General features: G+C 43.0%; 1 protein-coding gene across 1 annotated transcript in view; it reads left to right on the top strand.

Annotated features, from left to right (window-relative positions):
- Positions 1-3,990: 3,990 nt before the first annotated feature.
- Positions 3,991-26,073, top strand: part of LOC124805648 (brachyurin-like) — a 72,439-nt gene continuing 50,356 nt past the window's right edge. The window contains exons 1-2 of the mRNA XM_047266214.1: positions 3,991-4,164; positions 21,979-22,051. Coding sequence (XP_047122170.1) covers positions 3,991-4,164; positions 21,979-22,051 — 247 coding nt within the window. The remainder of the gene's footprint in view (positions 4,165-21,978; positions 22,052-26,073) is intronic.

Raw genomic sequence — 26,073 nt, 5'->3', positions numbered from 1 at the left:
AGAACCATTCCATTATCCTCGTTTGGCTTTTGTTGATGTTCAACTTATATCCTCCTTTCAAGACACTGTCCATTCCGTTCAGCTGCACTTCTAGGTCCTTTGCTGTCTCTGACAGAATTACAACGTCATCGGCAAAACTCAAAGTTTTTATTTCTTCTCCATGGATTTTAATACCTACTCCGATTTCTTTTTGTTTCCTTTACTGCTTGCTCAATATACAGATTGAATAACATCGGGGAGAGGCTGCAACCCTGTCTCACTCCCTTCCCAACCACTGCTTCCCTTTCATGCTCCCTCAACTCTTATAATTGCCATCTGGTTTCTGTACAAATTGTAAATAGCCTTTCGTTCCCTGCATTTGACCCCTGCCACCTTCAGAATTTGAAAGAGAGTATTCCAGTCAACATTGACAAAAGCTTTCTCTAAGTCTACAAATGCTAGAAATGTAGGTTTGCCTTTCCTTAATATATCTTCTAAGATGAGTCGTAGGGTCAGTATTGCCTCACGTGTTCCAACATTTCATCGGAATCCAAACTGATTTTCCCCGAGGTCGGCTTTTACCAGTTTTTCCATCCGTCTGTAAAGAAGTCGTGTTAGTATTTTGCAGCCGTGGCTAATTAAACTGATAGTTAGATAATTTTCACGTCTGTCAACACCTACTTTCCTTGCGATTGGAATTATTATACTCTTCTTGAAGTCTGAGGGTATTTCGCCTGTCTCATACATCTTGCTCACCAGATGATAGAGTTTTGTTAGGCCTGGCTCTCCCAAGGCTGTCAGTAGTTCTAATGGAATGTTGTCTACTTCCGGTGCCTTGTTTCGACTTAGGTCTTTCAGTGCTCTGTCAAACTCTTCACGCAGTATCGTATCTCCCATTTCATCTTCATCTACATCCTCTTCCATTTCCATAATATTGTCCTAAAGTACATCGCCCTTGTATAGACCCTCTATATACTCCTTCCACCTTTCTGCTTTTCTCTTCTTTACTTAGAACTGGGATTCCATCTGAGTTCTTGATATTCATACAAGTGGTTCTCTTTTCTCCAAAGGTCTCTTTAATTTTCCTGTAGGCAGTATCTATCTTACCCTAGTGATATGCGCCTCTATATCCTTACATTTGTCCTCTAACCATCCCTGCTTAGCCATTTTGCACTTCCTGTCAATCTCATTTTTGAGACGTTTGTATTCCTTTTTGCCTGCTTCATTTACTGCATTTTTATATTTTCTCCTTTCATCGATTAAATTCAGTATTTCTTCTGTTAACCAAGAATTTCTATTAGCCCTCGTCTTTTTACCTACTTCATCTTCTGCTACCTTCACTATTTCGTCTCTCAAAGCTACCCATTCTTCTTCTACTGTATTTATTTCCCCCATTCTTATCAATCGTTCCTTAATGCTCTCCCTGAAGGTCTCTACAACCTCTGGTTCTTTCAGTTTATCCAGGTTCCAGCTCCTCAAATTCCCACCTATTTGCAGTTTCTTCAGTTTTAATGTACAGTTCATAACCAATCCACATCTGCCCCTGGAAATGTCTTACAATTTAAAACCTGGTTCCTGAATCTCTGTCTTAACATTATATAATATAATATCTCCAGGCTTCTTCCACGTATACAACCTTCTTTCATGAGTCTTGAACCAAGTGTTAGCAATGATTAAGTTATGCTCTGTGCAAAATTCTACCAGGCGGCTTCCTCTTTTATTTCTTCCCCCCAATCCATACTCACCAATACGTTTCCTTCTCTCCCTTTTCCTACACTCGAATTCCAGTCACCCATGACTATTAAATTTTCGTCTCCCTTCACTATCTGAATAATTTCCTTTATCGCATCATAAAAAATGGTTCAAATGGCTCTGAGCACTATGGGACTTAACATCGGAGGTCATCAGTCCCCTAGAACTTAAAACTACTTAAACCTAACTAACCTAAGGACATCACACACATCCATGCCCGAGGCAGGATTCGAACCTGCGACCGTAGCAGTCGCGCGGTTCCAACCTGTAGCGCCTAGAACCGCTCGGTCACCCCGGCCGGCACTTGGCAGTCATACACAACCGTTCACTCGACGGAAGATCATACCTAAAGACTGGAAAGTTGCACAAGTAACACAAATATTCATGAAGGGAAATAGAAGTAATCCGCTGAATTACAGACTCATACCACTAACGTCGTCTTTCAATAGAATTTTAAAATATATGGGTTCGAAAGTTAAGAATTACCTGGAAGAAAATGAGTTGTTGGCACACAGTCAGCACGGATGCAGAATATATCGTTCTTGTGAAACGCAACTAGCTCTTCATTCTAATTAAGTACTGAGTGCTATCGATAGGGATCTAAAATTTATTTCGCATTTCTAGATTTGCAGAAGGGTTTTTATACTGTTCTTCACATGCATGCCAACGGAGTGTCGTCTCAGCTGTGCGACTGGATTCGCGTTTTTCTGTCAGAAAGATCAAACTTCACAGTAACAGACAGAAACTCATCGGGTAACACAGAAGTGGTAGCTGGCACCTGCTGCTCCCCAAGGAACTGTTATAGGGCATCTGCTGTTCCCAAATCTACATAAACGATTTAGGAGACAATTTGAGAACGAGCAGCCCTCTTGGATTGACTGCAGGTGATGTTGTCGTTTATCATCTTGTAAAGTCTTCAGAAGGTCAAAACTAATTGCAAAATGATTTACTCAAAATAGCCTGTAAGGTGCGAAAAGTGTGACGTCATCGACATGAGTATCTACTGAAAGGAGTCCGTCTAATTTCCGTTACATCATAAATCACAAAAATATAAAGGATGTCATTTCAACTGAATATCTAGAGATTGCAGTTACGGTAAACATGGAACTAAACACAGAAAATATTGTGGGAGAGGCGAACTAAACAAAGTGTTTTATTGGCAGAACACTTCGAAGCCGCAACTGGTTCGCTTAAGAAATTGCCTCCTCTACGCTTGTTCGTACTCTTCCGGAATACTGCTGCACGATATGAGATCCGTATCAGATAGAATTGACGGAGGACATCGAAAAAGTTGAAAGAAGGGCTGGTCGGTTTGTATTATAGCGAAATAAGGGAGAGAGAGGCACGGATACTATGCGGGAGTTGGAGCAGGAATCATTAAAAAAGCGTTTATAGAGACCTTTTTTCACGAAATTTCATTCATCAGCTTTGTTCTCCGAATACGAAGATATTCGCTGACGCCCACCTACCAAGGAAGATATGAGAACAAGAGGAATCAGAGCTCATACGGGAAGATTTAATTGCCTGTTTTTTTGCCACGCACTCTTTGAGAGTGGGAGGATAGACAAATAGTCTGAAGGTGGTCGATGGATTCTCTGCCAGGCACGTAAGTGTGAATTGCAGAGTAGTCGTGCAGTTGGGGAGAACGTGAAAAACGAGAAAGTCTGAAAATTACATGTAATTAAGAACTTAAATACTAATAAGGTAACTGTCTGTAGTGTTTTAATATATGCCTAAAAAATAAGACAATGAAAGTATAGACCTATATTGCAATTTTAATTTATATTTTGTTTTTCAGGTTATTAAGATATAAAATTTTATAAAAATCCTAATGTGACATAGCAAAATGAAAGTAATTTTAAAAATAAGCGTCACAGATAGATTCTGGGACACCATTTTGAGAAACCATCCGACAAAAATTTTTACAAATTCTAGCTTATGCAATCAAATGAACCATCGATGGTCTTTTCTTTATTTGTCTGGAATATCCGTGCACTTCACGTGCCAGTATCTGGTGTGCGAGAAGAGGGCAAATATCTGAACTGAAAGTGGTAAAGCGCCACTCGAGAAGTGAGAGAAGTCGCTTTTTTCAGCGACTGCTTAAGTCTGTGACGCAATGCGGTCCTCACTTGTAGCCGTCAATTTTTGACAGCTGATATCATCGGCTGGGGCGAGGTTTAAGTGTAGAGGACCCGTGCAGCGCTCATCGATATGGGGTATGTAAGGAGCTGTCCGGTTGGGCAGAGGCACACCGTAATCATGACGACTCTCAGCCTACACCTCCTGGTCCTGGCCGCCAGTCAGCGCAGCTCAGGTGAAGGATTCTGTCTCAATATGCTCAACTCCAGCAGTAGCCAAGCAATGCTGCTGCCGTTTGTTGCGCTGTCCTCGCCGTGGCGAGACGCTAGTTTCCTTTGCGCCAAACTTTCACAGGTGTGGACAACTACGATCCTCCGCATCATCTTCACGTAGGCGTTATTTCAAGTCTGTATTACAACATGAGAGCGATAATCATAGCGAAATCACTTACTGCTTCCTGTACCTTTTATAATATTTATAAAATCAGTTACCATGCTATTCAGTCTTTACAGTAACCAAGTTGTGAAGGCACCAAGGAGGAATTTGGAACGAGAAATAATGCTCAGTGACATGAAATTAAGAATTTGAGATTTACCGGTAAGACTGTGGTTCTGTCAGCGTCGGAAAATGGCTTGAAAGAGCATTTTAATGGAGTGGATGGTGTCTTGAAAAGATGATATAAAATGTATGAAATGAACATCTACAAAAGTAAAACAAGGGTAACGGAATGTATACCAATTAAGTACTGCTGATAGAATTATATAAAGAAAAGAGACACTAAAATCAGTAGATGAGTTTTGCTATTTGAGCAGCAAAATAATTGACGATAACCCATGGAGACAGGTGATAAAATAATATCTGGAAAAAGAGACATTTATTAAAATCAGATATAAATTAAAGTGTTAGGAAGTTTTTTCTCAACGTATTTGTGTGCGGTGAAGCCTTGCACAGGAGTGAGAGTTGCACGATAAGCAGTTCAGAGAAAAAGTTTTTCAAATGTGGTACTACAGTAGAATGCTGAAGACTAGATCGAGCAGCTAATGAGAAGGTACTGAATCGTACTGGGAAAGAAAGAAAGAAATTTACACTGTGACTAAAGTCATGGGATAGCGATATGCGCACATACAGACACCGACAGCATCGCATACACAAGGTATAAAATGGCGGACCATTGGCGGAGCGGTCATTTGCACTCAGGTGATTCAATTCATGTGAAAACGTTTCCGACGTGATTGTAGCAGCACGACGGGAATTAACAGGCCTCGAACGCAGAAAGGCAGTTGGAGCTAGAAGCATGAGACATTCCATTTCTAAAATTGTTAGGGAATTCAATATTCCGAGACCCACATTGTCAATAGTTTGTCGAGAATACCAAATTTCAGGCATTACCTTTCACCATGGACAATACAGTGGCCGATGGCCTTCACTTAATGACCGAGAACAGCGGCGTTTAGGTAGAGATGTCAGCGCTAACAGACTAACAACACTACGCGAAATAACCGCAGAAATCAATGTGGAACGTGCGACGAAGTATTCTTTAGGACAGTGCGGTGAAATTTAGCATTAATGGGCTATCGCAGCAGACGATCGATGCAAATGCTTTTGCTAAGAGCACGACACTGCCTGCAGCGCATTTCCTGGGCTCGTGACCATATCGGTTGGGCTCTAGACAACTGGACACCGTGGCCCAGTCAGATGTGTCCCGATTTTAGCTGGAGAGAGCTGATAGTAGGGTTCGAGTTTGGTGCAGACCACACGAAACATGAACCTTTATTGTCAACAAGGTACTGCGCAAGCTGGTGGTGGCTCCATAATGGTGTAGGCTGTATATACTAGGAATAAACTGCGTCCTCTGGTCCAAATGAACCGATCATTGATCGGATACGGTTATGTTCGGCTACTTGGCGACCATCTGCAGCCAATTTTTATGGACGACTATGCGGCATGTCACCGGGCCACAACTGTTAGTGATTCGTTTGAAGAACATTCTGGACGATTCGTGTGAATGATTTGGCAACCAGACCTCCTGACAATTACATCCAACATGTGTGCGACACAATCGAGAGGTCAGTTCGTGCACCAAGTCCTACACAACAAATATGTACCACTGTAGGGGCAGCATGGCTCAAGTGTTTCTGCAGGGGACTTCCAACGACTTGTTGGGTCCATGCCACGACGAGTTACTGCGCTATGCCGGCCAAAAGGAGGACCGACACGATATTAGGAGGTATCCCATGACTTATCATCTCAGAGTAAAGCACAAATTGACTAAAAGTAGAGGTCGGTTGTAAGGACACATCCTGAGGGGTCAAGGAATCGTCAAATACGTAGCGGAGGGACATTTGGAGAGTAAAATTGTAGAGGAAGTCCAAGGCTAGACTTCAGAAGTCGGGTTCAAATTGTTGTAGGTTGTAGTAGTTATACAGAGATGCTGAAGCTTACGCACGAAAAACCGGATGGGGAAGCCGTATAAACCATACTTCGTACTTAAGACCTCAACAACAGCATGTACCATCCCCTAAATTGATATATTTTTTAAATATTTTATTATTTTTGATCATTATCGGTTTCGAACGTTTTTTCTTCTTCTGTATCGCACGGCGTCATTGCCGTTATCAGCTGTTGAATCTTTACAGTGATATAGTACCGAGAAGTGAAAAACATTTTTGAACTGCGAAATATTTCAAACGGAAGTAAAACTTAAAATAAGCTGAAAAGTTAAAAACAACAAGATAAGTGTATGGCCCATGTACTTACAGTTAAATATCTCAGTTACTTTCGAAATCTTGCAATTTTTGAATTGTGACGTTGATATACTTATCGCAACATATCGATATTACTGTCATCTCTTTCCAACTGCGACTGATGGTAATGCGAGGTCGGCGGTTCAGTGACCATATGCTGTTGGTGACGCTCTGTCTCTTAATATTTGTTGCGGTGTTGACAAAAACAATGAGTACAGTGATAAATGTATCACCGAAATTTTTCGCGGGAACTCGGAACACAGAATATTTTGAAAATGACTGGGACATTTTTACTGTAGGCCTAAGTACATGGATCATACGCTTATCTTGTGCTTTTAACTCGAGTTTCTCCTTGATATATATTTCCATTTCCCGTAGCTCACAATTCAAAATAGTCTTTCGGTATGGGGGGCCGTGACACTGTAATTTCAAGAACTGAGTAATACGGGGTGTTCAAAAAGTCTCTCCACAGTGCCGTATTATTGTTAGCGGCCCGTGCTGTAGGCCGCAGTGAATGTACCGAAATGAAACTTAGTGAAATACAAGTTATTAATTTATTGAATATTCATTTTTACTTACTAATTGTCACATTAAGTGTTGAAACTGTCCCCCCTGTTGTTGAATAAACAATTCAGTTCGTCTAATCATGTTTCCAAACACAAGCTGTAAGATTTCTTCTGCAACAGAAGCAGTGAAAGTGGATACTGCAGTTTTCGGTTCATCGATGGATTTTGGACTGTTTTTATAGACAGTTGCTTTCGCTGCACCTCAGAAAAAAAAGTCAGGTGGTGTTAGGTCAGGCGATCGTGGGGTCCATAGTCCCTGATAAATTATGCGATCAACAAAAACATCAGCAAGCAGTGACATTGAAACGCGAGCTGTATTCACGGTTGCACCATCTTGCTGAAAATAAACGTTCAGTATTTCACTTAACACAAGTTCTCCTATGAATGGTTACAGAATATCACTGCAGTATCGTTGTGCGTTTATTGTTTCGTTGAAAAATATGGGACCTACAATCCGAAGTCTAGAAATTGCTAAAAATTCCTGTTTTCACAGAATGAGGTGGTTCCTCATGAATACACAATGGATTTGCAGTACTCCATGTACGAGAATTTTGCAAGTTCATGTACCGGAGTGAATGAAACCACGCCTCATCAGTGAAAAACGTTTCATTAAGAATATCCCTTCCATTATGTTGAACGAAATTTTTGAACCATTGACAATAATGCAGTGTCTTGTCATGATCAGTATTTTTCAGTTCTTGCACGACTGTCTCTTTGGATGGGAAAAGTTCTAATTTTTTCATTACAGCTGTGTGGGCCGTTCCGACACTAACATCGATTTCCTGGGTGTTTTCTTACTGACTTGTTCGGACTCATGGACATTTTATCGGAAATATCGAGTAGTTTATCCTCAGACAAAACGCTAGGACGACCACTTCTCGGTGCATCTGTCACTGAAGCCGTACTTCGTAATTTGTTAATCAAATCTCGCACAGTATCGCGATGTGGGAGTGTTGTCTCCGAGAAAACTGAATTAAATGTTGGACAAACTGAAACTGTGTATTTACCGCCAGCTTTGAACATTTGTTCGACTAAAAAAACACGTTATTCAATGGTTAGCACTTTAACAGTGACAAAAACGAATCCTGCCTCGGGCATGGATGTGTGTGATGTCCTTAGGTTAGTTAGGTTTAAGTAGTTCTAATTTCTACGGGACTGATGACCCCGCTGTTAAGTCCCATAGTGCTCAGAGCCATTTGAACCATCTGAACCAACAAAAACGAAACAAACGAACAAAGGAACTAAAATTAAACGTTCACGTCAACACGTAATGGCACACACCAACGATAACCTGACGCTGGCTGAGGTAAACGAAACAACGGAATGCTGGAAGAGTGCACTTGAAGGGAAGTAACCCAGGCAGGCGGACAATCATACGGCACTGTGGAGAGACCCCGTAGTTCGTCACGTAAGCGCAGTGCAACGATCTGGTGACTAACATAATGGTAAAAACTGGTAATGGCAATAAACAGCAAAATGCCATCAGTTCTGTTTTTGCTAGCTGCTGTAAAACGTATTTTACCGAACAACCGTGGCACCTTCAAAACTTCATCTACTGAGAAAATAAATTACGTAATAATTTGTTTACACGTGCGTTACGGCTACTTATGACTTCATATGGAGTATCTGTTACGTTACATCCCTTCATATTTATTCGTATGGTTCAAGGCGTACTGCAGTCCTTTTTAGATAACACCACTTGGGCGACTTGTAGTCAGGTGTCTTCAACTGTAATTGTTTCATGTGCATGATAGTGACTAGCCTGCGCGTAGAGTAGGTCGCCTTGCTTTTGCTATTACTGAGGGATGAGAGGGAGTGAAAACTGGTGCTAGCGCACAGTTTAGTACTCTCAAATACGGCTTTCCGGTTTGTGACGAGGTCTGGTGAGCCGGCCAGTCTGTGGATTGTTTTTAGGCGGTTTTCCATTTGCCTCGGCAAATGCGGGCTGGTTACCCTTATTCCGCCTCAGTTACACTACGTCGGCGATTCCTGCGCAAACAAGTTCTCCACGCACGCGTACACCACCATTACTCTACCACGCAAACATAGGGATTACACTCGTCTGGTGTGAGACGTTCACTGGAGGGTCCAACGGGGGCCGAACCGCACAGTAACCCTGGGTTTGGGTTCGATGTGGGGCGGCGGAGGGGTGAAGTGGACTGCGGTAGTCGTCGTGGGGTTGCGGACCACTGCGGCTGCGATGGGGACGTAGCCTCACCGTCGTTTCTAGGTCCCTGGTTAACATAACATACCATAACATCACTCTCAAATAGCAACATGGCTCGCCAAAGTTAACGGAACATTCCAACGGGCAGATAACCATGAACAGTGTCACAAGCACTCACTCCATGAGACGCTAGGGAGAGAACTGAAATTTGATTCAGGTTCTTGGCGCAAAGTCCGGTGATCAGAAACTGTACACCACCACCTCTCCTCGCCTTGCTAAGGGAAATGATACATGGTTTGAGGCACTGGACTCGCATTCGGAAAGACCAGGGTTCAAATTCTCGCGCAAACCACCAAGCTTTATTTTTTCTGTAGTCTGTTTCCTATGGAGAGAACTCCCTTTTCCTTCCTCATCGGCGTCTGCTCCATGTGTAACGACATCGCAGACGGTATGTTCAGTTTTATCCTTCCTTTCTCTTCTCCACTTGCCGACCAAATACTGTTTACGTTTTTGCACTGAGCGGCTTCGAAACGGCTGCTTCCGAGGTCAGGGCCAACACAAAAGCGTGCGTTATTGACCTCGGCTAGAAAAGCGAGAGCAAGATGTTCGTGCCTGCTAATTTCTCTGCCTGAGAGCTTCGTATTAGTTTTTAACGAATGCAACTTGAGAGACCAAACCACACACGTGATTTATTGCTTTCACTGTTTGCTCCCTTGATCTCGATTTTTTGTCAAAAGGTCGGAATGAAGTGAGTTACACTGTAAGCTATATGTCCATCTTTGCAACTCGGATTACATATAGTCATGAGTAATTATCAAGAGTGGGTAAGATCGCAGGTAAACACCGGGCTGCACATCACTTCTAGTGATATTCCGTAACTGGTAAGGGGTGATGAATATTACGCTTTAAGACTACGACGTAAGTTAAAGACTCACGGCATATTATGCAAAATGTCGGTAAATATTAACGTAATATAGGGTTTGGGACTGACAATTCAGTGTGTGGCTAAATTAATGACATCGCGACATATTATGGAGGGGAATTTTTTTCAGTAAGGTGCAAGGCTCAAATATTTTCATTACAATGCATGGCATTTTTCCTAAATTTGATTCTTGCTAATTATTAGATGTTTTAGCTTATGTTAGTCCACTCATGCCTCTAGGTAAATTGTATGCGTCCATCACTTTAGTCAGGTTAGCCTGGTGGGAATACCTAGCAGAAAAAATGAAATGAGATGTCTTGCGGCTGGGGCCTCACGTCGGGTAGACCGGTGGTCTGGTGCAAGTTTTTTCAGTTGACGCCACTTCGGCGACTTGCGCGTCGGTGGGGATGAGGTGATGAAACCAACACAACATCCATTCCCTGAACGGAGAAAATCTCGACCCAGCCGCGAATCGAACCCGGGCCTCTTTTGCATAGCATTCGGTAGCGCTGACTACTGAGCTATCGACGTGGATACCTAGTAGAAATTTCACAACTCGATATATGAGCTCTTGCTAAGTAATCGCTACGTTACTACCGAGTTTTAAAACGATCTCCTTCTCATATTGGCAGAAATGACAACGTCACGGCATATTTCAGTACATATTAACGAAATGTATGACATTAGTGTGTAATGTAACAACAAAATTCTGAGGTTTACCGATTTCCAAGACTGTCAACCAAAGACATGCGTCAATTCGGTGTGTATAACAATTAGCGCACTGCTACAAATACAAACCTATATTACCGGGAAATCGACCCTGCTTTCGCTGAATAATGCGGGTTGAATGCACCACTTGGGATGCCTGCAGGGAATGAAACTCCTTGATCGGTCGCGAGCGACAGAGCTGCACGTGAGGAGTCATCACTGCGCCAGACCACTCCCCAGGAATGGTAGAGAAATTTGCATTGTTTAAACAATATGAATGTGCAACCGCATCTGACGCGACCGACCTAATGGCTGGCACAGAACACACTGCTACGAAATCGAATATTCAGGGAGGGGACATCCCTCCTCCACAAACCAGTCGTAACCCTCCAACGTCACACGGTTACCGGTGGAAATCTGTGGGCAACTTTGCAGATAAGCGTTGCTAACAGTTTCAGCGCCAAGCACTTCCTTTCGCAATAACAAAGAAGTTCCCCCACCTGCCCTAACTGATCCCATTTTTTATGCTATGGCCTATCAACAACACTAGGATCAGCCATCGCTCCCAGAAAGATAAAAAGACACGTAATTACAATTCACCCACCACAAAACGGTATTTAAACAAATAAACTCTTGTTACATCACTCCTTTATTTGCCGGGCGCTGTGGCCAAGCGGTTCCTGGCGCTTCAGTCGGGAACCGCGCTGCTGCTACGGTCGCAGATTCGAATCCTGCCTCGTGCATGGATGTGTGTGGTGTCCTTAGGTTAGTTAGGTTTAAGTAGTTCTAAGTGTAGGGGACTGATGACCTCAGATGTTAAGTCCCATAGTGCTTAGAGCCATTTGAACTATTTTGAACTCCTTTATTATTATTTATGTGTGACATCATAGTGTGTGTTAAAAAACTGGTATTATTAGCTCTACAACATCGCTTCTGTCATTCTGCAGTAGATGGCAGTGGCGGGAAAGTGTTGGTGCAGGTGGTTGCACGTAAGTCATACAATAAGCTTAGACATTTGTAAATTTAACGCCATCAGAATACTAGTCGATTTGTGATTGCGTCATAAAGTTATTCTCGACTGAATAGGTCAGTTTACGAGTTCAATTCTCGTCATTTGCGGGAAGTCTTGATTTTCTGCTTTAAGGTGAAAAAATCTGCGGCCGAAGCTCATAAATGCTGGCTCTGATTTATGCGCTGCACCTTTTAGTGAGAGAACGTGCAGTGAATGGGCTTCTGCACCTCATGAACGGTGACCTTTCCGTCGATGACGGGCATAGCGGTGGAAGGGAGAAGCTTTTGGGTGCTACTGAAACCGTCGTAAAAAATGACAGGAAATCGTTATCGAAAACCGGTGATACACTTGAGCCAGCACTGGAAAACAATTAGTCACAAAAGATGCATGACAATACTCTATCCCACGTCGCAAAACACGTCAAAACATACTTGGAAACGTTGAAATAGGAAGTCTTACCCTACACACCGTATTCTACAGACATTGCTCTCCCTAACTACCGCCTTTTTCGATCAATGGCACACGGCCTGGCTGACCAGCACTGCCGGTCAAGTGAACAAGTGCAAAATTAGATCGATTCATGGATCTCCTCAAAAGACACGCACTTCCACCGCCGCGGGATTCGTGTGCTGCACGAAAGAGGTGAGAAAGTAGTGGCCACTCATGGTCAATACTTTGAATCTTAAATTATTTGAAAGATTTTCACAATAAAGCTTCGGAATTAACAAAAGCGGATGAAGCAATGTTGTAGACCTAGTACAATGATATCACAAAGTTTTCTGTGTGCACTTCAGAGCATGACCTCAACCACATACGAGACGTCTGAATGTTTAATAAACTGCGTAATGCATTACCTAACAATAAATGCCCACTTGCTGAGTACGATGTCTTCATTATTATTGCACTATTAGTATTCACTGTACGAACACCTTTCGTTACTTACATTATTTTGCCATGACCTCTTTCACATGAAGCACGTAAATGCCTGGTTGTTTGGCACGTACGGTATTAAATAAAAGAAATGCCACTTGCCGAGTGCTGGGCCAGACACATTTTTCACTGATTCGCAGCACTCCCCGCCACGTCGACAACTATCTGAGAAGTCAAGCGTCCCAGTATATCCTCCATACGAGATGTGTGAGCAAATGAACTAATTTCTTAAGCACCGAAGTTTCTATTTCTTCTGAACAACAATATTGTCCCTTTCAAAGCCCTTCGGCATCTGTACACCGGCGGAGTCGTCGTTCCCAGTCTCGGTTGCAGCGCTGAAAGGCTTCAACTGGTAGGGCCTTTAAACATTTCGCTCACATTCTTTTGAATGTTCTCCCCTGTTCCAAAATGACGTCCTTCTACAATATTTTTCGATTTCGGGAAAATGTCACAAAGATTCAGATCAGGTGAATAGAGAGGCTGTATAACAACAGAACTGTCTTTCGAAGTCAAAGCTTCCGTCATGGAAGTGGCTTTCCGACATGGGGCGTTGTCGTGATGGAACATCCACTTACCTGCAGTGTCCGGACTCAATCTATTAACCCTTCTCCTGAACTTTCAAGGACATCTTTGTAAAACACATAAATGGTAATTTTTACTGCAGGTACAAATTCTTTGTGCACGATACCCCTACCGTAAAAAAAAGCAAATCAGCACTGTTTTGATCTTTGAATTTCTCATTCGACATTTTTTCGGCCGAGGAACTGTCTCAATGTGCCACTCATTTTGCCGCACTGTCTCAGGATCGTACTCAACAATCAAGGATTCATCAACAGTGATCAGACGACTGAGCCATTCGTCATCATTGGCAATCTTATCAAGAAGATCAAAGCACACGTTTCTTCTATTCTCCTCCTGCTCAGTTGTGAGCTTCTTTGGGCACCATTCGAGCACAATGACGCAACACGTTCGACGTTTCCGACAGCTTTAGAAGTTGAAGGTCTGCCTGTGGGAGTTTCGTTTACGACGTGTTCTCACCCTTCCAAAAATGATTTGTGCCAGTGAAAAGCATGTGCTCTTGATAAGGAATGTTCCTCAAAGGCCTGCTTCAACTTTTGAAAAGTCACACTCGCGGATTCCCTAAGTTAAACACAAAACTTGAAGGCACGATGTTGGTCTGTATTCCACTGTTTCATTTTCGCAAGACGCAACAAAAACATGACTTCACTGATGGCGCTCTCAAAAATCACGTGGTGGCTTTGCAGAGCTGAAACCCGATCTGAGCACCTGGAATGGAAGAACACACAAGTCTGCACAAGTAGAACACAGTGTTTCCAGATGGCACGCGGTGTTGTCAGTCTCATTACTTTCTCACATACCTCGTATACATTAACCGTCTAGCTAACGTAGAAGACCCAGCTCAGCCTCGAACACTTACGCATTGTGATTCTTCAGTTTCTCGCGGCGTATTTCTTGCTCGAACTGTCCATGGGTGTACTGCCGGTCCGGTATGGACACCCGTGGACTGTTCGAGCAACTTACGCATGGCTGTCAGTAAGTGGTGAGAAATGTCCTACGCAAACTGATGAAAGTGGATCACCAATCTGTGTGTAATATTAATGGTCCAGAATTCCATTCACCGGCGCGAACCAGTCCTCGCTGGATAAGTCATACCATCTCTTAAGATGGCCGCCCGATAGAGGAGCCACGCACTCAGAGATCTTGTGTGCTCTCCTAGTCAGTCAACGAACGCTGTATGAAGGTTACCTTAAAAATTTCTTTTAATACATGGTTCACGTACGTCGTCGAGCGCATCTGTGAGCTGCTGGATTTACCCATACAGTCTTAGTAAAAAAAATACGTCAATATCCCGCGTAAAACGAAATGCATTACTTAGCAACAAAAGCGTTCCTACTCGTACTCTATGCAATAAAATCACCAGGTGTAAAATACTGGACGATAAGATTTTAACCCTAACCCTCCTCTCCACTGGTTCTCATTAACCTTTAGAGCTCCGACACCGCAACATCTACGACATTGTCATTGAAGATGTACAAATCAAGTTCAGGACCTGATCTGCCGACATAAGTCAGTAGATAGGATATTACTAAATCATTTTTTTTTTTTTTTTTTTTTTGTTCAGATGGTTCACATGGCTCTGAGCACTTTGGGACTTAACTGCTGAGGTCATCAGTCCCCTAGAACTTAGAACTACTTAAACCTAACTAAGCTAAGGACATCACACATATCCATGCCCGAGGCAGGATTCGAACCTGCGACCTTAGCGGTCGCGCGGTTCCAGACTGTAGCGTCTAGAACCGCTCGGCCGCCGCGGCCGGTTTTTTTTCTCTCCTCTAAGGTGATAAATACGTCAATTCGTCTGGAAACTGTCTATAATTCTTGCATGTGATGATTTCCTCTTATAGCTAGCAATCTGATGGGTAATTTGTTTCGGGAACATACGTTTAAGATAATTACACTGACGGAAAAAAATCCCAACACCAAGAAATAATGTAGAGTAATGAAATTTTGGGAACACTTTTCTCTGGGTAACATGTTTAAGTGATTAACATTGCAAGTTCACAGGTTAATGTAAGTGTGAGTGCATTAATAACCGGTGTAACTGTCAGACTGTTGAATAGAAGCGTTCAGACGTGCTTGCATTGTGTCGTACAGGTGCTGGATGTCTATCTGTGTGATGAAATTCCGAGTGTTGTACTTGGTCGATCAATACAGGGACCGTTAATACTTGTCGCCCACTGACATTCCATATATTCACGATTGAAGACAGATTTGGTGATCGAACAGGCCAAGGTAACATAACACACTGTGGAGCACGTTGGAGTACAACAGCGGTATGTGGGCGAGCCTTATCCTGTTGGAAAACACCCCCATGGGACGCTGTTCACGAATGGCAGCACAACACGTCAAATCACCACCAGACTGACGTACAAGTTTGCTGTCAGGTTGCGTGGAATAACTACGAGTGTGCTCCTGTCATACGAATCGCACTCCAGACTATAACTCCATGTGAAGGTCCAACGTGTCTTGCACTCAGACAGGTTGGTTGCTCTCCCTCAACTGGACTCCTCGTAACCATACAGCCACCACTGGCACAGAGGCAGAACCAGTGTTTATCAGAAAACACAACAGAGCTCCACCTTGCCCTCCAATGAGCTATCGCTTGACACCACTCAAGTCACAATGGTGGTGGTTCGGGGCCAGTGAAACGCACGCCACTGAATGTCTGACACGGAGCAGTCCTTGAAGTAATTGATTTATAGCATTTCATCGTTTCGCTGTGGTGCCAACTGCTGCTCATATTGCTGGTGCAAAAGCAGTACGATGTTCCAGAGTTCCAGAGCCATATACCTAACACGATGGTCTTCCTTCCCGATAGTACCACGGGGCCGCCCTAAGCCCGGTCTTTTTGCTACCTACATTCTCATGATCACTGCCGCCGGCAGTCATACAGTCGCTACATTCCTGACAAGTCTTTCTGCAATATCGCAGAAGGAACATCCAGCTTCTCTTAGCCCTGTTACACGACCTGGTTCGAACTCAGTGAGGCGTCGATAACGGCGCCATTGTTTTAAAGGCATTCTTGACTGACAACTCTACGTCCAGTTCAAAGGTAACTAACGCGACTGTTAAAGCGCGTATGTAAAGCAAACCTGATCTGCACGCTCAGAGTGGCGTTACTAGCGCCACTTTTGTGTGACTGGTGCGAATTTTGAACAGACGTCATCTTTCAGATGTAGAAATACGCCTGCCAACTTTCGTTTATCTCGCTACTTGGTGTTGGGATTTTCCCCGTCAGTGTGTATACCATATCTATTTATGCAACCTGGTATATGTCTCAGGCTGATTAACAGTTCACGTAACGTGACATTTTTACGTAACGCACATTGAAAAACGCGTCGAATCATTTCCCCAAAAGTAGAAGGTATAAATAATTATAGATTAGATTGACCATAATGAGTAATCATCGACATTTTATGACAATATCGACATTCGCATGGCTTTGTGGAATTATGACACTTTCAGATATAGCAGCGTCTCTTGTAGCCTTAGAACAGCACCTAACGACACAAATCGACATCACGAATCAACCAATCACACCACGAGACTTTTGTCCGTAGTGTCATTATGTGTTCTATTGTTTTGGTAGTAATGACCAGAAATGCCGTCATGATCACACGATAACCTTATTATGCATACATGGTGGTTCCTTAGGTTAGAAATACAGATGCCAACATCAATCTAATCTTGCAACTCAGTCTGCTTTCCATCTTTAAATTCGTTGAACTTTGTTCTCCCAATGGGTTTTTCTTCCACCATACGATGAGAATCACGAAATCAATCACACGTCCCCTCTCGAGAATTATTTCGCTTATGACTGGTAAATGGTTATTTGCTGCACCTCCTTGACCAAAACACCTCTGAATCCGAATCAGTTACCAAACTGCGGTATGCATGTGATAATTATAGATGATATCAGTCCAGATGGGCGACATCACTTCCAGTTTGAAGTACACACTGTTCTGCGTATCAGACGGTAATTTGTAATAATGGAATGTGTGAACTAGATCATCTCCACTTTCCCTGTGCTCTACCTCTACTAAAATAAAAAAATCGTCTGCATATTAAGGCAACACAAATAAACCGCTCTTTTGGAAGAGGTGTTCTTATTACCACACGAACTTCTCGACTGATTGGTGATAAAAGTACATAAAATTTCATCACACAAAGGTCTAGAACAGGAAGCGCATTTTTTTATTTTAAAGATAGAGTTCTGATGTGAAGTCACACATACATCGCTGCTTCCCATCTACGCTGCTCCAAAGAGAGAACTAGTGAGAATTATCTCTCTCGCCAACACATAGTAGATATGTAGCAAGGAGCAGGACACAACCGCCGATCAAGAGACACAAACCACAGTAGAGAATATGGAGCTGACGCCAATAAGCAGCAACTCACCAGAATAAAGTCTATATTAATCTTAATTACGTATCCCCAAATACCACCATAAATAAACGTTTATTGAAACCGCGCGGACTCTAAAAAGTTTCATAGGTAGTTGTCTATGTCTGCTTGACACATTGACTTTTAGGCACCTAAATATTTGCCTTCAAGACAGTCAGGCTTCAAGAGATCTGTAGCTGTTCTTCGCATTCTCAGATTTACTGTCCCTAGAATTTTCCATGTCCTTAACGCAAGCAAAAAACCTTTGGGCAGATATTGTGCTCATACTGATTTTGAAATATTATTTACTTATAACGAAAGACAGCCAGTAATACAACATAAAATAGCTACCGAAGCTGTGAGTACCGGGCGTGAGTCGTGCTTCTGTAGCTCAGATGGTAGAGCACTTGCCTGCAAAAGGCAAAGGTCCCGAGTTCGAGTCTCGGTCGGGCACACAGTTTTAATCTTCCAGGAAGTTTCATATCAGCGCACACTCCGCTGCAGAGTGAAAATCTCATTCTGGAAACATCCCCCAGGCTGTGGCTAAGCCATATCTCCGCAGTATCCTTTCTTTCAGGAGTGCTAGTTATGCAAGGTTCGCAGGAGAGCTGCTGTAAAGTTTGGAAGGTAGGAGACGGATACTGGCGGAAGTAAAGCTGTGAGTACCGGGCGTGAGTCGTGCTTCGGTAGCTTAGGTGGTAGAGCACTTGTCCGCGAAAGGAAAGGTGAAGGTCTCGAGTTCGAGTCTCGGTCGGGCACACAGTTTTAATCTGCCAGGAAGATTCAAATATAGTTTAGTCGATGATTCGTTTCGATAACAAAGGGTAAAGATTCAAGTTGGCAGCACTTTCAGACATACCATCGAAGCACGGATGTAAACACACACTACTGTGTGTGTGTGTGTGACAGATGCCCCACGACCAAGGATATAGTGGATGTGATTTTTTTCTGTACGGATGATGGTGTGGTATTAACGTAATTACAACATTAATTTGTTGTTTACAGATACCCGCATGCTGATCCTCTCGTTACTATTTACCATAATTTTGGATAATATTTCGAAACTTCACTAATTTAGTCACACACTTTATTGTCATAGTGTGTTACAGCAAAAATTATGTTAATTTTTACCATTATTTTGCCCGATACATCGTACCGTCATTAATTTAACCTCACAGTGAATTTTCACAGTATCTCACACATTAAATTACATTAATATTTTCCGCCATTTCACATAATATGGCGAGATGTCTAATTCATGTCATGGCTACAGTGAAACATACAGACGTGCATATCTGAAACCTGATACAGTAGCTCACAGCGAACGACAGATTGAAACAATAAGAATTTCGTACACTTTCAAAAGTTTACTAGGTGGGGGTGTAATGAATTCATCGGCCCTAGTATTCGAACGAACTAATGTGAACCCGAATCTGTACCATGACACGGAAACTGACCATCTCATCGAACGACAAACGTTCAATTTGAAATTGGATAAATACGCGTAAAATATCTGGAAATGTTGCAAATATTATTACGCCGAGCCTTGCCACGCAAACTATAACCTCGGCAAGACTTGGGTATGATAGACAAAACTTGAATTCAGTTCTTCTTTACGCGTTACTCAACCACAGCGGTAGCTCTGCAGCTCGAAACACCTGCAGGAAGCTCCAGACGGAATGGGCTTGACAGTTCCCGGCGAAACCATGAGGCATGTTCTCCTCTTATTGGCTAACGTTACAGCTCGCCACAGTGTTTCACCCGAGGCCCACGAGGAAGACAGGCCGTTGCACATACGTCACAGCACATGATACTGCACGTCTTACGAGCGCCAGCAGCCGTCGCCGGCGGGGAGCGAGTGACTATTTAAGACGAGTTTAATAACTCTTGATTGCATATTTAAATGAACGCAAGTACTCGATAGCACACGACAATGTCAAGACCTTTAGTGAGTGCCTTCTCAATTAAATACTGATTTCCCGTGGGCCCTGCAAGGAGCCGAGCTTTCGCGAAGTGTTGTGGACAAGCCGACTAGTGCGACGTAGCATGGCCCGTATATCTCGGTGGCTCCCGATGTACCCATTATGTTCGTAATCCATGTCGTCAATGACCGATTGCTCAGTACAGAAACATCTTTGCAGAGTGTGCCATCTACAGTATGCGGAACGAAAATATATTACTGAAAACATGGGTGAAATATCAACTACACTGTGACAAAGGCATGCATTGTGTGCTATACACATTACTTTAACATTACGTACGTAGAAAACTAACCAGAAGCTGTCTGTAAAAAATGGAAGGAAGGTTAGAGTTTAATAACCATCGACGACGAGATCATTGGAGACGGAGTGCTTGCTGCGGGTGGAGAAGAAAACCAGCAGCGTCCTTTTCAAAGGAACCGTCCCGGCAAAGGGGAGACGCGTGCTAAATCAACACAAAAAAAAGAAACGAAATTGCTTTTTTGTCATTTCAAAAGGTTTGCAGCTTTGTTTCTAAAATGAACCTTCTATCATGCAAAACTGATGATTATTTTCCGAGATATTGACATTTTTCAAATACGTCACATATCAAGCGCCAATCTTTGTTTATATTTCAATGATTTCCCACCCTGTAAACTAGGTGACATCTGAACGCCGTTTCTCAATACCAGATGAACATGGGTTTCTTTTGTTTATTTGGAAACAATTTTGAGGAAAAGGATGTCTCACAAATTCTGAAATAAACAAGCAGCAAACTTAGTATGGGTTCGCCATAAGAAGGGACTAATGATTTAAAAAGAGTGAGAAGAGTTGTGTGGGCATTTTTTTCCCCATAAGGTATCAAGTGATGAAGATCCACAACATGTCCTCTGCCCAAGCGGCCCTGAAATTTTGTACAAAAAGGAACGGGCACTGTGTTCTGGCGAAAATTATAAGCATACGCTAGTAGATAAGAGCACAATGAAGCCTGTAATTAAGGACTTGCTAATAGTGATCTACTCAAGACGTGCTTAGAAGGTAAAACTCAAAACCATGAAAGTTTGACCTTGTAATTTCGAATCATCCGCCGAAAACGCTGTTTTTGCTCTATGAAACTTTTAAATTTGTTGTTGTAGACGCTGTTTTATGTTGTAATGATAACGTATGATATTGACTAGGAGTCAATGCAGGTATAAACACAAGACAGGCGTTACAAAATATATATTTTTCAAGAATTCGTAAAGCAAACATTGCTGCACCAAATTGCACAAAAGAGGTGATAAAACAAAGAAGAGCCAAGAATATAAGAAGACACCTACGATCAGATGATGCTGAATATGGTGCAGGAAAATATTAATTGTAAAAACTGTTATAAATATGTGTAAACAATACACAATAAAACTTTAAATCAGTTTTTCTCAAAACTAAATTTTTTGAACGATAGGTACCTTTATTTCCGGAACTGTGTGTTACAGAAACATGAAATTTTCTACGGTTGTTTTAAGACGAAGACGACAAATAAACATGTGCACATTTGGCTCTATAAGTGTATTTATTTTGATTCAGGATCAAGAAGAAGACTCATTTTCTTAACATTTCAACCCAGTTTTTTTAAACAAATGTCAACGGAGCTCTGTACTAGATTAAAGCAATAATTACTGGAAATCTCCTTTCCAAGTCTCAGGATTCTATCCGTATAGTCTGTTCAGAAATGGTAGCTAAACACCTTGAAAACCTGCATTTCTGCCATAGGGGAAACGGCTCGCACCTGTCTCGTCTCAGCGATTTTGGTAAACCATGTGAAACCTAAACATGGATTTGAAACAGTGCCCTCGCTAATGCTAGTCTAGTCTCTTGCCACTGCACCCCATCCTCGAACTTTCAGTGAGATGAAACGGCTGTGTTCAAACACTTGCAAGAAAACAGTACTCTATCACAGCCGGTAAAGACGTGGTTCATAGAAACCTTTCTGGAACGTTGCGAACCACTACTGAGACAGACATTTTTCCTGTACCGTCATGTTTTAATTGCGCCAGTTCGGGCAGCTGATTATGGTGCGCCCTAGATATTAAACTAGCCTCACATGTTTATCACTTACCAATGTTCATCCTGCGTCATGTGATACTGTTTACTGTTATCGAAGGATTTTTTAATATGAACTGCCAACGCTAACCCACGACCTTTTGTCTCTCGCAGGCTGCAGTGAACTGGAGCGACGTCAAGCCCATGCGAAACAATGTTTCAGTGCCCGTCAAACCCCTCAAGGGTGGTAAGTATGAGACACTGATATACTAGATTGTAAGCTCATGCTTGATAGAGGGAAGAGATAGATGCCTCTCTGAAACAGAGACGAGATTGTCCCCTTATATCCAGTCCAGAATACATATTTAAGTTTGACCAAAACAGCATGTAACTGAAATGGGGAAGTAAGAACATGGTTTGACTCGTGGTACATCCTGCTACGATCTCTTAAACATTATGGGTAGTGCAAATTGCCTTCACCATAGACAATGCTGTTTCGGTAGAAAACTCAGGCAGAATCACTGCTTGATATGCGTAACAGATGGAGGGGGGGGGGGGGGGGGGGGGTCCTATGGGACAAACCCGGATCAACGCCGCATCCAAGATTCGCCTAGTACACCGTCTAGCATAAGTGCGGATTTAAGGCATTTCCTCACGCGTGTCAAGTCGAACGCTTCGCTTTCTCCCCATTTATCCGAAACAACTACAGCATGGCAATACTGAAAGAAAGAAATCATACTGGACACAGATAAGGCCATTCACAAGTGTGTGACAATCCCCTCTTTATGTGTACGTCGTTGGGGCACCATGAAAGCAATCCAACCACAGAAACAAGAAACAGATACACCATAACATGAAGATTTTACTGAGAATAAGTTCATTCATAATAGGGTGAACTCGGATATTCGACAAATAAAACAGGATTATTGGGAGCGGTGTGTAAAAGGTATGGAACGAGACCTTTATGGATAACAAAAGATGAATTTTGATGAACACATTCAGATACACAAAGTAAGCAAAATTCAGTGGGAAAATTATTTTAAATTACAGTATAAGAACGTAAAGGTGGAAATTGATATTAGTCATCAAAGCACAGCAAATAACAAAATAAATTTGTTATTGGGACTTATACGCACTACAGTAAAAACACTTAAAAACAGTCTCAGAGCCAGATGGCATATATAATGAATTAATAAGATACGGGGAGAGGTATTCTATCAACAGCTTCATACCTTGCTTAACAATATTATTAACGAAGGTAGAATACCAAGAAAATGAAAAGCAAATACACTCCTGGAAATGGAAAAAAGAACACATTGACACCGGTGTGTCAGACCCACCATACTTGCTCCGGACACTGCGAGAGGGCTGTACAAGCAATGATCACACGCACGGCACAGCGGACACACCAGGAACCGCGGTGTTGGCCGTCGAATGGCGCTAGCTGCGCAGCATTTGTGCACCGCCGCCGTCAGTGTCAGCCAGTTTGCCGTGGCATACGGAGCTCCATCGCAGTCTTTAACACTGGTAGCATGCCGCGACAGCGTGGACGTGAACCGTATGTGCAGTTGACGGACTTTGAGCGAGGGCATATAGTGGGCATGCGGGAGGCCGGGTGGACGTACCGCCGAATTGCTCAACACGTGGGGCGTGAGGTCTCCACAGTACATCGATGTTGTCGCCAGTGGTCGGCGGAAGGTGCACGTGCCCGTCGACCTGGGACCGGACCGCAGCGACGCACAGATGCACGCCCAGACCGTAGGATCCTACGCAGTGCCGTAGGGGACCGCACCGCCACTTCCCAGCAAATTAGGGACACTGTTGCTCCTAGGGTATCGGCGAGGACCATTCGCAACCGTCTCCATGAAGCTGGGCTACGGTCCCGCACACCGTTAGGCCGTCTTCCGCTCACGCCCCAACATCGTGCAGCCCGCCTCCAGTGGTGTCGCGACAGGCGTGAATGGAGGGACGAATGGAGACGTGTCGTCTTCAGCGATGAGAGTCGCTTCTGCCTTGGTGCCAATGATGGTCGTATGCGTGTTTGGCGCCGTGCAGGTGAGCGCCACAATCAGGACTGCATACGACCGAGGCACACAGGGCCAAAACCCGGTATCATGGTGTGGGGAGCGATCTCCTACACTGGCCGCACACCACTGGTGATCGTCGAGGGGACACTGAATAGTGCACGGTACATCCAAACCGTCATCGAACCCATCGTTCTACCATTCCTAGACCGGCAAGGGAACTTGCTGTTCCAACAGGACATTGCACGTCCGCATGTATCCCGTGCCACCCAACGTGCTCTAGAAAGTGTAAGTCAACTACCCTGGCCAGCAAGATCTCCGGATCTGTCCCCCATTGAGCATGTTTGGGACTGGATGAAGCGTCGTCTCACGCGGTCTGCACGTCCAGCACGAACGCTGGTCCAACTGAGGCGCCAGGTGGAAATGGCATGGCAAGCCGTTCCACAGGACTACATCCAGCATCTCTACGATCGTCTCCATGGGAGAATAGCAGCCTGCATTGCTGCGAAAGGTGGATATACACTGTACTAGTGCCGACATTGTGCATGCTCTGTTGCCTGTGTCTATGTGCCTGTGGTTCTGTCAGTGTGATCATGTGATGTATCTGACCCCAGGAATGTGTCAATAAAGTTTCCCCTTCCTGGGACAATGAATTCATGGTGTTCTTATTTCAATTTCCAGGAGTGTATTACAGTTCCAGTGTATAAAAAGGAAGATAAGCAAGTATTAGAAACTTACCGGGGAATTAGCCTGCTTGATACCACCTTAAAACTGTTAAAGCAGTATTTAGAGACAGAATGCAGAGTTATATAGAAACAACAGAAGAGCAGCAAGAGTTCAGGAAAAATGGGAGCACAAGAGATGTTAATTTCGCTTTGCTCTGTAGAGAATTCCACGGGCTTTAACAACCCAGCCTACCTGTGTTTCGTTGACTCGTAAAAAGATTGATATGATTAGAAAAAGGATACAATTCAAACCTTAATTGACAGGAGAGTACCAATGGGTTTAGCAAATATCATAGAAGATGTACATACAAACAATAAAACGAGAATTAAAACACACGAAGGATTCACACATCAAATTACACGATTCAACATCATGAATTCAGTGTTTATACAATCCTCTACGTGTTTAATCCTTACTTCCGCACTAATATCAGGCACAAACCCGCCATATTTTAGCCGGTGAGCGTCATGCACTTCCTGTAACTCCTTAGTTGCATTCAGTTTTCTCCGAGTAGCTCGTGGTATTACGATTAGCGATGTTTCACTATCATCAGTTTCGGGGTTTTCGGGGTTTAGTTTCCGCCCAATCCGATTTTCTTCCTGCGCGCGTCTGAATGTGTGCTTCGCCATCATTGAATCAACATCTACGCGCAAGTCACCGAAGTGGCGTCAAATAAAAATACTTGCACCACTCTCCCGAACATCCCAACCGGGGAAGTAATACGCAAATTTTTCATTTTACTGATAAGCGAGTGCAGGCCTGGGTAACAGTACAATGCTTATGAAATCCTCAACGTGTTTAATCCATGCCAATCCAAACTCCCATGTTAATATAATAAATGCGAAAGTAGCTCTGTCACGTTTTCACTACTAAATTGCTGAACTAGTATCCATGAAATTTGGCTTGAGACAGCTTGAACACTGATGAAGACCATGGATTACTTTAGACAGTTGTATCTTTTTCGGTATTATTAATATTTTTAAATAAGGTGTACGTGAGTGGTATGCAGGCGACGCTGGCGCGATGGTCGGCTACTCGTAGGGTTTATAGATTATTGCGCGACCGTGGAAATCCAATGTTATTGTGCTCGTGGTTTATGAAGCCAAGTTCCTACGGCACTTGCCATAGCCAGAGGGTTTTGGTGGAAACAGAACAATAAAATCGGACGCTCAGCCCGAGAAGAATATTTAAAATTATTAGTCTAAGTTTATCAATTGAAGATATGAAGTCTGTAAATGAGTCTGCAATCATTTTATTTTTGGCACTTTTATTTTCACAAGTCCGTCTTGATCACATAGATTTCTTTACAATTTATTACCGGTTTCGGATTACCGCCAACTTCAGATCTGTTGCAAATATAAAAATTGTGTAAGCGACCAGGTTCAATAAGTTAAGACTAAATCTATACAGTATTAATGATGCATGAAATATAAAAATATAAAATATTTATAGCCATGTATAGCAGCCATACATACCGTTAAAATATTCTGATAAAAAATCATCGTCAAGTTTAACACGT

This window comes from Schistocerca piceifrons, chromosome 7 (genome assembly GCF_021461385.2).
Source record: "Schistocerca piceifrons isolate TAMUIC-IGC-003096 chromosome 7, iqSchPice1.1, whole genome shotgun sequence".
Taxonomy (NCBI): domain Eukaryota; kingdom Metazoa; phylum Arthropoda; class Insecta; order Orthoptera; family Acrididae; genus Schistocerca; species Schistocerca piceifrons.
This window is presented reverse-complemented; position numbering and strand designations above follow the sequence as displayed.